This window comes from Mauremys reevesii, linkage group 1 (assembly GCF_016161935.1).
Source record: "Mauremys reevesii isolate NIE-2019 linkage group 1, ASM1616193v1, whole genome shotgun sequence".
In the NCBI taxonomy this organism is placed as follows: Eukaryota; Metazoa; Chordata; order Testudines; family Geoemydidae; genus Mauremys; species Mauremys reevesii.
Window position 1 is genome coordinate 261,833,435 of NC_052623.1, and position 13,801 is coordinate 261,847,235.

At 46.8% G+C, this 13,801-nt stretch overlaps 1 protein-coding gene across 11 annotated transcripts in view; it reads left to right on the forward strand.

The window, feature by feature from the left end:
• CHST11 (carbohydrate sulfotransferase 11) overlaps positions 1-13,801 on the forward strand; it is a 280,383-nt gene that overhangs the window by 15,412 nt on the left and 251,170 nt on the right. For 8 of the 11 annotated variants that reach the window (XR_005583681.1, XR_005583680.1, XR_005583679.1 and 5 more), the window contains exon 2: positions 7,001-7,277. Coding sequence is in view for 2 of the 11 variants with exons in the window: in XM_039484636.1 (XP_039340570.1) it covers positions 11,004-11,121 (118 nt within the window). In the remaining 9 variants the exon portion in view is untranslated. Of the gene's footprint in view, positions 1-7,000; positions 7,278-9,389; positions 9,523-10,830; positions 11,122-13,801 lie in introns of those variants that run through there. The other 3 variants (XR_005583682.1, XM_039484636.1, XM_039484646.1) reach the window with 3 other exon arrangements.

A 13,801-nucleotide genomic window follows, 5' to 3' on the forward strand; every position in this document is an offset into this window, starting at 1 on the left:
AGGGGTAATGGGATTGGGTGGGGCCCTGCACACTTCTGAGTTCCCTCAAGGAGAATGCCTTGCACTGTACTCCCTTTAGATACTTTTAAAAATATCCCTCCCCCTCTCTACTCCTACTTGAGATTCCCCTGTTTATGCATCCCAGGAACCTATTAGGCCTTTTGGCCATAGAGTCACACCGGAAGCTCACATTCAGCTGATTATCCACCACAACTCCCAAATCCCCTCAGTTTCTGAAAAAATCTTTCTCAAGTCATTTTTTGTGAATAATTTTTATATCATTCTCTAAATGTGTCTTTAGGGCTAGCATCATTTCTGCTCCTAGGTACCTGAATCATTTTTGGCCTCTCATAAAATGTATCCGAATCTCATCATCTTCTGGTTTCCTGTTAGTTAGCATAGAATCATAGGACTGGAAGGGACCTCGAGAGGTCATCTAGTTCAGTCCCCCGCCTCATGGCAGGACTAAGTATTATCTAAACCAGTGGTTTTCAAACTGCAGATCATGATTCGGCCCTGGGTTGCGGTGGAGGCTCTATTCAGCACCGCTGACCAGGCCGTTAGAAGTCCCGTCGGTGGTGCTGCCTGGCTAAGGCAGGCTAGTCCCTACCTGTTCTAACACCGCGCTGCTCCCCAGAAGTGGCCAGCAGCAGGTCTGGTTCCTAGGCGGTGGTGGTGGTGGGTGGCACAGGGCTCAACATGCTGCCTCTGCCATGAGTACTGGCTCCGCACTCCCATTGGCCAGTTTCCAACCAATGGGAGCTGGGGGTGGTGGTGCCTGCAGGCGAGAGCCACATGGAGCTGCTTGCACACCTCCACCTAGGAGCTGGACCTGCTGCTGGCTGCTCCCAGGATGTGGCACGGTCCATGGTGCCAGGACAGGCAGGAAGCCTGCCTTCGCACCCCCACTGTGCTGCTGACCGGGAGCTGTCCAAAGGAACCCCACACCTCTGCCCCAGCCCTGAGCCACCCCAAACTCCTCATACCTGGCCCCATCCCAAAGCCTGCATCTCCAGCCCAGAGCCCCCCTCCAACCCCCCATTCCTGGCTGAACCCAACAGCCCTCACCCCAGCACCCCAACTCTCTGTCCCAGCCCTGAGCCCCTCCCACATCCCGAGCCCCTCATCCCCAGCTCCACTGGGTCATGGGCATCAACAATTTTCTTCAACTGGGTTGCTAGAAAAAAAGTTTGAAAACCACTGATCTAGACCATTCCTGATAGGTGTTTGTCTAACCTGCTCTTAAAAATCTCCAAGGATGGAGATTCCACAACCTCCCTAGGCAATTTTATTCCAGTGCTTAACCACCCTGACAGGAAGTTTTTCCTAATGTCCAACCTAAACCTCCCTTGCTGCTATTTAAGCCAATTGCTTCTTATCCTATCCTCAGAGATTAAGAAGAACAATTCTTCTCTCTCCTCCCTGTAATGACCTTTTACATACTTGAAAACTGTTTTCATGTCCCCCTTCAATCTTCTCTTCTCCAGACTAAACAAACTCAATTTTTTCAATCTTCCTTCATAGGTCATGTTTTCTAGACCTTTAATAATTTTTGTCGCTCTTCTCTGGATTGTCTCCAATTTGTCCACATCCTTCCTGAAATGTGTCAAGTTCTGGGCACCATAATACTGCAGTTGAGGCCTAGTCAGCACAGAGTAGAGTGGAAGAATTACTTCTCGTGTCTTCCTTACAATATTCCTGCTAATACATCCCAGAAAGATGTTCGCTTTTTTGACAACAGTGTTACACTATTTACTCATATTTAGCTTGTGATCCATTATGACCCCTAGATCCCTTTCCTCAGTACTCCTTCCTAGGCAGTTATTTCCCATTTTATATGTGTGCAACTGATTTGTTCCTTCCTAGAGTACTTTGCATTTGTCCTTATTGAATTTCATCCTATTTTCTTCAGGCCATTTCTCCAGTTTGTCCAGATCATTTTGAATTTTAATCCTATCTTCCAAAGCACTTGCAACCCCTCCCAGCTTGGTATCGTCCGCAAACTTTAAGTGTACTCTCTATGCCATTATCTAAATCAAGGATGAAGATATTGAACAGGCCCAGATGCAGAACCGATCCCTGCGGGACCCCACTCATTACATCCTTCCAGCATGACTGTGAACCACTGATAATTGCTCTCTGGGAATGGTTTTCCAACCAGTTATGCACCCACCTTATTGTAGCTCCATCTAGGTTCATTTCCCTAGTTTGTTTATGAGAAGGTCATGCGAGACAGTATCAGAAGCATCACCACATCTGTCTTTATGTTCTCTACCTTATAGTCGGAAACTGTCACATTCTTTTATTGTTTAGAATAGTTCTGAGATGTAAGAATGTACTATAAAACATCCTGGTGCTGCTCCAAAGCCCACTGAAGGCAATAGGAGTCTTTCCAATGGACTTTGGATCAGGCCCTCCGACAGAGAGAGGGACATTTTATTTAAAAACATTGCCTATTGTCATTCCCATACTTCCCCCTCCCCCACCCCATTTAGTCTCATACTGGTTCCCAGTGGTTCTATTGCAAACAGGAATGGGAAATGCAGGTGCGTAACTCTTAGTGTAAGAAATTTGGAGTTGTAGCTTTTAATCCTAACTTGAGCCTCAGGATTGTCATAGTAGATTTTAATCCAGTACATATACATACACACATTCTACCAGGAAATCCATTTTTCCCAACACTGAAAAAAGAGAGATCACTTTACTAGGGACTTGAAGTCAATAGTCACAAGCGGAAGTCCCTTGTCAAACAAATATTACATGTTCTATCCAGCTTTCCTTCTGGTTTACCCTGGTAGCAACAACATCCTAACTAATGGCAACTAAACCTGGTGTGCACGCATGCGTCCACCCACTCACCCACACACGTGTCCCATTGTGGCCTAATTCAGGAAAGCATGTAAGCACATTCTTGACTTCAAACAAGCATTTAGTCCCATTGACTTCCATGAAACTTATTGTACATATGTAAATACAAAGTTAAGTTGTTTCCTGAATAGGGATGTCTCCACTAAGTAGAACAGAAGAAAAAAAAAAAAAAGGGAAGTTCTCCATTTTACCTTTCGCTACCAATCCCCAATAAATATATTTAAAAAAAATTAGTAAACATATCAAGATTCAGATGGAATGGGAATAAACCAAGGGTGAAATATAATTCATTACTCTTGAAGACAAATCTGACTTTGATTCTTGGATGATCGCACTTGTTCTTCTGTTCATCTGGGCATGTAAGAATGAACATGTTTAGCTCTGGTAATGGGAATGAGCTTTGCACTGCTCTGGTGGTGAGCTGCTCCTGCTAGTCAATTGATATTGGCATCCTGTCTTCCTGGCTGGTGCATATTGCTTTAGGGCTGGTCCACACTAAGAAGCGGGGTCGAACTAGGGTACGCAAATTCAGCTACGTGAATAGTGTAGCTGAATTCGAAGTACCCTAGTTCGAACTACTCACCCGTCCAGACGCCGCGGAATCGAAGTCCGCAGCTCCAAGGTTGACTCCGCCACCGCCGTTTGCAGTGGTGGAGTACCGGAGTCGACCGTGGCGCTTCCGGAGTTCGAACTATTGCGTCCACATTAGACGCGATAGTTCGAACTCCGAGAAGTCGAACTCACCGCGTCGAGCCGGCTGGTAAGTGTAGACTAGCCCTTAGTGACTAAAGAACACTACTGATGAAGCCTGAGTAAACCCTGCTGAGTGAGAGTAAAATTAGGATGAGCCGTCCGATGTAATTCATCCTTAGTATGGAATGTGCAGGAGATGGCAACAGCCCATGGCTAGTGGAATAAGGAGAATCAGACCTGAAACTTAAGTTCAGTTGAGGGTACAATAATATCACCAGGAAGAGAGTTACTTATTTAAAACTACTTTTTTTTATGAGTGTGAATGCAACTAATTTTAATGCACAATGGAGCTGGCATGGTCAGAAAAACTTGCAGAGCATTGGTTTGGCCCCGTCAGCAAAGATGCTCATTGGTTAAGCTCTACTCCAACAATTTCACTTTATAAAAGGTGTCCTGGATTGGCAATGGAAAAATGGCAAAAGCACAGCACATGAAGTAAGAGCTTGAACTGTGACAGAGCTTGGCAGATATTTTAGTTTCTGCCCTGCCTCAGGAATTTGTATTGGCTGCTCTGGCATTAGCTGTGGTGTCTGGACATTTCAAAACTTACCTTGGACGTGGTTTTCAGAGGTGCTTTCCACCTGCAGCTACTTTTGGCTTCTGTCCTGCAGTACAATGCTAAGTAATGGGGTAGTGAAGATAGCCGGCTATCCCATAACTGCCTCTTGCAGGGTTTCTTGATCCTTCTTCTGAAGCAGCTGGTACCGATCACTGTCAGATACAGGATACTAAACTAGATGGACCACTGGTGGCAATTCCTGTTTCCATTGACTACAGTGGGAAGAGTTATGGGTGTGAAAAATCAGGCTAGTTGACATTTTGATCAAATTTTTTTAAAGTTTTAGACACACTTGGCTTTTTTTTTTAAGTTTATGTTGCCAATAGTCAGTCATGCTTCCTTTTAAAGCAGAGGGTTCTTAACCTTTTTCTTTCTGAGCGCCCCCTCCCCCCATGCTATTAAAAACTCCACAGCCCACCTGTGCCACAATAACTGATTTTCTGCATATAAAAGCCAGGCTGGCATTAGGAGGTAGCAAGCAGGGCAATTGCCTGGGGCCCCATGCCACAGGGACCTCCATGAAGCTACATTGCTCAGGCTTCAGACCCATGTGGTGGGGCTTCAGCTTTCTGCCCTTGGCCCCAGAGAGTCTAATGCTGGCCCTTCTTGGAGGCCCCGAGTGGGCTCCAGACCCCTGTTGAGAACCATTGCTTTAAAGTATCCTTGCAATCTACAACTCAACCAAAGCCAGTTTGAAAATACTGCAGTGCCCATCTCCTCCTCCTCCTGAAACTAATAAACATGCAAGTAATAGTTTAAAAATCTTACAGGTGTTCAGCTTTGGGTTTTCTAGTGTTAGTACTTTATTCTTGTATTTATTTTATGTTTTTCCTTCTCCCACAGAGGAGCCTGTTTAAACCATATGAACACAATTCTTGCCACGTATATCTTGTTTGTTTGAAAACCAAACCTTCTGCCACTTTTAAAATAGGCCAGGTCTACACTAGCAACTCTTGCTGGCATAGCTATGTCAGGGTAGGTTTACACTTACCTTCCGGGTCGACACGGTGAGTTCGACTTCTTGGAGTTCGAACTATTGCATCTGATCTAGACGCGATAGTTTGAACTCCGGAAGCGCTGTGGTCGACTCCAGTACTCCACCACTGCAAACGGCGGTGGCGGAGTCGACGTGGGAGCCACGGAGTTCAACCCCGCTGCGTCTGGACGGGTGAGTAGGTCGAACTAGGGTACTTCGAATTCAGCTACGCTATTCACGTAGCTGAATTTGTGTACCCTAGTTCGACCCCCCCTTCTTAGTGTAGACCAGTCCTTAGTGAGTATGTGTGTGTGTTTCCTCCCTCCCATAATATTGTGACATCAGCAAAAGCCCTACAGTAGATGCAGTGCTACCAGCAAAAAAACAAAACAAAACTTTTGCTGGTATCTCTTATTTTGCTTGCAGAATAGCTATAAGCTATAGCAGCAAAAGCAATTTTTGGCAGTATGACTACATCTACACTAGGGGGTGTACTAGTATAGATACTCTTCTAGTGTAGAGTAAGGATATGTTTACGCTAGCAGACTATACCCGCATAGCTGTGCTGGCATAGCCTTATAGTGTAGATGCTGCCTACACTAACAGAAAGCATTTTTCTGTCCATCTAGGAACACTAGCTCCCTGAACCAAATTTACCCATGTTAACAAAAGCTCTCTTTCATTGACATAACTGCATCTACACTGAGATGTGTGGGGCAGTCTGGCATAGCTATATTAGTCAAGGTTGTGCTTTTTCACATCCCTGACCGATGGAACTACGTAAATGTAACTCTTCCATGCAGACCAAGCCTAGGCCATAGATTAGGTGCAGTATGGATTATGCTCCAAATTTTGAGGTTGAGCTTCCTGTAAGAAGCCTGAATTCCAACCCTTCCAACTTCTCCCAAAAGAAACATCATCTGGAAACCTTACCTGTCACATCTCATCCCAGGATAGAACTTTAATTGTGTGTGTGTGTGTGTGTGTGTAACAGATCAGCAAGGCCCTAATCCTGTGATGGATCCCTGCGCCCCATGTGGAGTCCCTGGCAGGATCAGTATTTAAAGAGGTTATACAAATGTTAAGGTGTTTCAAAAATGTGCCTATCTATTCAGCTTTTGAAAGTGTTCCTAGCATTTTGGGGTCGTCATATCTCCAAAAGGAACCAGTTTACAATCTCCAGATGTGCATAATGTTGTTGGCGTAGTGGATTTCATATAGATGGATTGTTAGTGGGGAATTCAATTCAAAGATATAGGGGGCCCCCTCCAACTGCCACCGAAGTCGATGGAAAAACTCTAGCTGACATCTGTGGAAATGGGATCAGGCCCAGTAAAGAGGTGTTTTCTCACATATACAGAGTAGGGCTGATAATTGGCTTGTCAATGGGATCAGGCCCAGTAAAGAGGTGTTTTCTCACATATACAGAGTAGGGCTGATAATTGGCTTGTCATAGATTCCAGGCAGTAATCTGCATCTGCTGCACCGAGTGAGAAATGTGGGGCAGGTGTCATGAATTGGAGTGAGTAGGGGACAGAACAGGAATCTGAGAGGGAAGCAGAGGACTAGGAAGGTGAAGAGCTGAGTGTGTATAATGGGGCAATACAATGGAGTCATGATTACTAATTTTGGAATGAGGGGCATCTCTGGGGTAGGCAGGAGACTAATGGGGTGTGGATGCAGGATGAAGGGAGTGCAGGGAACTGGGTGGCATAAAGGAAGGGCATGGAAAGGGATCAAGGGACTGGGAAGGGGTATGGAGGGTTTCCCTGGAAAGTGCATTAAAATACACCTCTATGCACATCCATTTTCATCTTACACTGTGTTCATTATTGCTCTTATAGGGCATTTGGGGGAGATCCGTGACTGGCTTGGACTAGAACATTGATTTACTTTTGTCAATGGAAAAAATGAGATGTGGCTTCCCTAATGTATGATTGCTGAAGGCAGCAGAAGGATGACTGTTCGGATTTACGGAAGAGTATTGCTGGAGGAAGTTCACCCTGTCTGCCCCCCAAAATAAAACAACAATTTTCAGCACAGAATACAGAGATACTTGCAGCAGCTCCAGAAAAACAAGATGACCTTCCAGTCCATTGACCTAGATAGCTGCCATTAAAGGTAGGTGACATTGACAAATACTAAGCAAAGTAACTTAATCTGTAACTAAAGAATTCTAATATATTGTTAATCAAACATTTGTATGGTGTTAATAGGCCTTCCTTGCTTTTGTTGAATATGCCTGTATTAGCTGCTTTGCTGTTGCCTGTGGTAGACTATTCTGTGAGTTTACTATCATCTGTGTGGAGTTTTCACCTGTAGTTTTATTTTCAGTCCTTATCCCTGAATCTTGTGGGGTTTTTTTTTTGGTAGTTTGAAGAGGTGATTGTTCTGGAATCTCACTTTCTATCAGGTCTTGGGTTACTATCTTCTTGAGGATCTTAAAGCCATTAGTCTAATTTTTTAAAGGTATTGAACCCTTCTAGTGCCTGTACATTTCTGTGTGAATGGTGGGTGTTCAGCACCTACCGTGCAGTCCAAGCTCTTCTAGCTGTTCTGCATTTGTTAACCTTCTTAATGATCTGATAAATTTCCAAAAACATGGGCATATGCAACTCAGGCACAACAGGTAATTGAATCCAACTGGAAGTGCAGTTTCATTTGCATACTCAGGACCATGGCTCCCTCTCCCTTCCATATGCTTTTCTGTAAGAGAGCCAGCACAAAGAGATCTCTGGCATCAAAAGCTCAGAGAATAGGCTGCCTTGTTGCACTGTAATTGCACATCAGGCTTCTTGCCAGAAGGAATTATGGACGAGGCTTGAAATTTACACATAGGTAAAGGCATTTGAAACCTTGTGGTGACAGTTCTAGTATGAGTGATTCTCCTTTGCCTGTGCACTGTCCTTCCCCCCCCAGCACTGGCAGCATAGCTGGCGTTCTTGTCATGCTGCCTGACAACAGATGCATGTGTTGGACCCTACCCAATGAATGGGGGTTTTAAAGACCCATAAAGCAATTTATCTTTGCCTCTAGCGGCATTAATTTTCTCTCTCTTCCCATATGTTTTGCTTTCAATTTTGAGAGAAAGCATAGAGCGTCTCTCTGTTGGGCTACCTCCTCCCACCACGTTCCTGGCCATGGTCCAATTCTCCCACTGTGAATGTACTGTACTTGCTATCATAATGCAGCTCATGTACTGATAGGTGCATATTTTAAAGCCACACTGGCTATTTGCTGAGGCCATTTGTAGTATCTTAACATTAATTTCTTCCTTCTGCTCTGAGGGTATAGCCCTGGCATGTTTTCAAGAGGTATCCCTTAAGAGCACACAATCTATAATGTATGTGAACAAACACACACAAATAATATGTGGGTGGGCCCTGGCGCATGGCTATCTAGTGTGCAAATGCATTTTCAATATAACTACACCAACCAAGCAACTAAACATAGGCAATGGATCTTCACATTTAAGGTAATTAGAAAAACATGCTGGGCTGAATTCTCTCTTGCACGAATCTGTGTTAACCTCCAATTACTTCAATAGAATTGCAGTGGTATAACTGAGAATTTAGCCATCTGTTTCTAATGCTTTGATCTCTATTTCCTACAGATCTGATTTCAGGGATGTGATGGCACTGGGAAATGTTGCTGTAAAAAATGTTAAATAGCACTTAAACTTGGAGAACTTTGCCCCTGATTCAGCAAGTACTTCAGTACCTGCTTAACTCCGCCCCCCCATGGGAATCAAAGGAACTATTCAGGTGCTTAAAGTAAAGCAGCTGTTTAAGTGCTCTGCTGAATTGGGACCCTGAAAGCTTTGGTTTAGATTTTTGCTAGCTGACTTCATGTTTTGTAATTTTGATCTATTACAGATTAGGATGTACTTTGGTTTTGTGGGATATTTCACATTACATCTTCCCTTGGATGGAAAAAGGGGGGAAAATCTGTTTTTTCCACCCCCTTTATATTTGTGTCACAAAATAGAAAAAGCTACTGCCCCCCTACACACATGCACAAAAAGCCCTCAGTCACTGGTGATAAAATGTTATTTTCATTTGTGTAACTGAACACTTAATAAAGCAATAATAAACAATATAATCATTGGGAGCAAATGAACTAATAGGAGTACCTCAACCATAGCTGATCTACCAACACAAACATTCAGATAAATTATTTTCTATCTTTGGTGAGAGAGCCCCAAAAGTGAGTAACGATTTTTGTGTACAACAGTTCTTGGGCATCCAGCTTGAAACATAATCTGACATTCTACTCCAGCGATGGCTGCACTTCCACAGAAGAGGTTATACATTTTGCTCTTTTGCACTTCTTCAGTGCTATGGATTTCAGTGGGACAGTGTATAACAGAGGGCAGGATTTGTGCCTTCCTCTTCAAATGCCAATGAGGGTGTAGGCATGCAACAGAGGTGAGGCCCTTCATTTTCAGTTTACCGATTTTTAGTGAAAAATGTTCAGGCTTCCCCCCCCCCCCAAGCTATGATTTGATTTATTTTTTTACCCAAATTTCAGACCACTCGTACATGAAAATATCACTTACTTTAACAAAATCAGATCCATTACATTAGGTAGATGTGTTTATGCTAATAAGTTAGTCTGTGTAAATTGGCTTAAAAAGTAAGGCAATGTAGGGGAAGAGACACAAATACGTGTACAGGTCATTAAATAAGACACAGCATTAAACTGCTTTACTTTCAGTACTCTTACTTTTTTCTACATTTTTTTTCAGCCCCCCTGTCTGCCACTAATGCTGATATTTACCCAGAAAACTGAAGTTATTTTTGCAGTGTTTTTTTAAATTAATTTTTGTAATAATCTGATACATTCCTAGGAAATTTTAAACAAAATAAAGACTGAAAAGGAAGGGCCCGGAACACAAGGTAATGCTTAGCCCTACCTCCCTTCATGCCCTTGAAGGCTTTAGGAGCTGCACTGCTGAAAGTCCAGGAAAGAGACTCTTTCAGGGAGGAGTAGTGAATTTGGAATGCTCTCCCCCCTCAGTAGCCCATCACCATCGCATCTGGATTCCACATCCTGGAATTTTATTTCCACTGTAGTGTGTGTGTGTCCCAGTGCACTACCCAATATCAGCTCCCAAGTCAAGCCAAATCGTTCCTAAATAGGAATCTCCCATTACTTCCCCCCTCAACCAAGAATATCGGGTCTCTGGGCAGGGAACCACTTCCTTTCCCTATGTAGGGGGTCTTCTCTTTCCACCCTGGGGTGATAATAGGCTCCCCTAGGGAATCGTCCTCCCCCTCCAAATTCCCTCTCTGGAGATCCTTTAACCTCTCCCTAGAAGTTGCCAAGTGTCTGTCAAGTTGATTTGCCCCGCCCTCATTGTGAAAAAGCCCCTCTTTAAATGTAGGGGAGCGGGTTCATGTTTAATTTGTCCTGGAGCTGGAAACTGACCTGAACCCTATGCAGCAGGCGGAGCTGCTGCAGATCAGAGTGGCTTTGGGACCGCGAGGAAGCCCGCAGCCGTGCCAGGGAGCAGCTGGACGCGACTATGTTCTTAGCAGGGTAATACGCTCTGGCGCTCTCCTTCCCTCTGCGCAGACAACTCCTCCGCCCTCCCCGGCCCTGGAGCGGGGAGTGGTAACGCCCAGCCTAGGACTATCACCCAGCCCAATGAAGTAGCCCTTGTGCGCTGCTACCCAGGCATCAGCCAGAGCAGCAGCGGGAGGAGGCGCCAGGCAGGCAGCCGGCCGGCCGGCTTCCAGGCATCTCGGTGCGCTCCGGGCTCCCTCCGCCCCCCCCAACTCCGAGCGGAGAGCGAACCGGCTCCCCATCCCCTGTGCTCCTGCCCCGCAGCCCCGGGACCAAGCCATGAAGCAGGCTCTGATGGAAGTCATGAGGATGAACAGGATTTGCAGGATGGTCTTGGTCACTTGCTTCGGATCCTTTATCCTGGTCATCTTCTATTTCCAAAGTATGTTGCATCCAGGTAGGGCACCGTCACTTGCTCTCCCGGTCTGCCGGCTCCGCCCGGCTGTGTCATGCGGGGGCACTCGGGCTGGCGGACGGTGCGCTCCCCACCGCGGGATTCAGGCTGCAATAATGACTCTCTTTCCTGCAGCCAGGATGGGCGGTAGTTTCTGTTCTTTTTGTGTCTGAGAGGTTGGAAAGGGGGGCGAGAGTGGTGCTGCTGTGAGAGGGGAAGGGTGGGGGGAAGGAATTGATAGGGGATTAGAGAAAAGGGGTGTTTGAGATATTGGGGGAGAAATGATTGGGGATTAGGATATTGGGGAAGAGGGATTAGTAAAGGATTGGGATATTGGGGGAGATGTGGGAACGGGGGATTAGTAGAGGATTGGGGGGACTGGGGCATTAGCAGGAGACTGGGATATTGGGGGAGAAGTGGGGATGGGGGATTAGTGCGGGAGAGGTGGGGACGGGATTAGCAGGGGATTGGGATATTGGGGGGCTCTGGGGCATTAGCAGGGGATTCAGATATTGGGGGTATAGGTGGGGATTAGTAGGGGATTGGGATATTGGGGGTGGTGTGGGATTAGCAGAGGATTACAGAAGGGGTGATATTAGGGCGGATTATTAGGGAATTAGAGGAGGAACATCGTTAGAGGATTGAGCTATTGGGTGGAGGCTGGTTGTGATAGTGGAGAGATTATTTGGGATTGGGGAGAGAGTGACAGAGGCCTGGGGGGTGTGGCTGGTCGGTCGGTCTGGGGGATTAAACTTGGGTTCTGTACAGCGCCGGGCGCGGATGCGGTGAAATCCGGGTCCGGCGTTGCCTCTCAGCCCTGGAAGGTGAGCTGCAGGCCCGCGGTCTCTCAAATCGCTCCCCCCGCTTCCGATCCATCCTTGCCATGTGGATACAGGGGGTTAAGCAGCTCTGGGTTGCGCTGCCGCAGAAGTGCCGGGGGGCCCCGGGCCGGGCTGCTGATTGGGATCGCGGTCCCTGCTTCCCCCTTGCCTCGGGGGCTGTAGTGCTACCGGGACTGTTGTTTCCGGGGGGCGGGGGCGCCCCGGTCCCCGCTTCTCCCTAGCCAAGAGGATTGGGGCGGGGTTGCTGTTCCCGAGTGTGCTCTGAGGCTGCTATCCCGGGTCCTGAGGTGAACCTGTGCTGGGGCCCGGGGCGCTCTGGGAGGGAGCGGGGCTGGGGCAGGCGCTGGCAGCGCGCTTCTCGCTGGTGGGCCGCATCGGGGGCGCAGCAATTGCTGCTGCTCCCCGCGCCCTATTCCGAGGGGGCGGCGGCAGCAGCAGCGCCGAGGTGGGAGCGACGCTGCCCCGCTCCGTGGAGCGGCTGGCGGCCACCCTATGGCAGGGCGCATAGTGAACTTCCAGCCGCTGCCCTAAGAGCGAGCTGGAGATTTCCTCTCCAGAGCCCCCCTCCAGATGTCCTGCAACCGGGACCGCGCATCAGAACTGGGGGAGCCTGAGAAATACCGGCTGCCACCTCCCATTCCCCCTCCCCAGGGTTTAGGTGAACAATGCAGTGCTGCACGTGTGAAGTAAGACACGCTTCCCTGTCTAATCCTCGCTCTCCAGTCTAAAGTGGAGCGCGCAGATGGGAAGATCCTACAGTGGATTACAAAAGTTATAGCATGATGTGCATATGACTGTCAGTCGGCCCGATCCCGCTGCGGCTGAAGTTAACGGGAAGTGTTACTATGTCTTTCAATGAGCGCAGGATCGGGCCTAGTATTGTGTTCATCGGAGCTCTGCGGATTGTTTTGAGTGGAGGCCTTTTCATCTGCCAATTTTCTTTTCTCGGTGCAGGGTTTACTGGGGTGACATACATCGTTAGATCCATTGGCGGGTTTTCCCTGAGCAAGGGCTGCAGAATCTGGTCAATAGCTGCAGAAATAATTTATTATCCAATGCTGTTGAAATGTAGGCAGATGTTTAATTCTGAACACGCGAATTGTCCCACTGAAATCAACGGGATTAAATACTGTTTGAGGTTAGGTACCTGCCTAGATCTCTGAAGGATGGGGCGTGGGGGGGGGGAAACCTTCAAGGGAATAAATTGTGTTTTATTGAACACATGTATTTTCGAGAAACTGAAAGCCGTGGTGCTTGAATTTTGGGCTGGCAATGAAAGTCCCGCAGTTACTCAGCACATGAAGAGCAATGATGAAATGATTCCCTCTTTCGACTATAGCTTGTGCCCTGAACCCTTTATGCGTAACGTGTTGGTGTTTCTGCGACCCTTAAGTAGCCAAACCAATGCTATAGAATGCAAAGAGAGCTGGCAAGGTAGCCTTATAAATGGGGTTTATACTCCTGTGACTAAAATAGCTGAGTGAAAGTGTTTGCCCTGAAATTCTAAAAACTTCAGTTAGTTGCTCCAATACAGAAAAAAGTAATTGAGATCGAATATTTTGGAGATTACAGGGTGGAGGAGTGAAATGCTCCGTGCTTGGGGCCGGATCCAAAGTCGATGACAGTCGGCGGAAAGGTTTCCAGCGATTTCAGTGGGCTGAGGTTTGGGTCAGGACGGAGCTGAAAGAGAAACTCATCAAGGTTCGCAGGAGCCGCTAACAGGCCAGCTGATTCGGGGACAGTGCTCTGGATGAGGCTGGAATGTTTGCACGACAATGGGTTGATTTTATTTAATTTGGTGATAGGGTACTTAAAACTAATGCACGTCCAAAGTGTTGTAG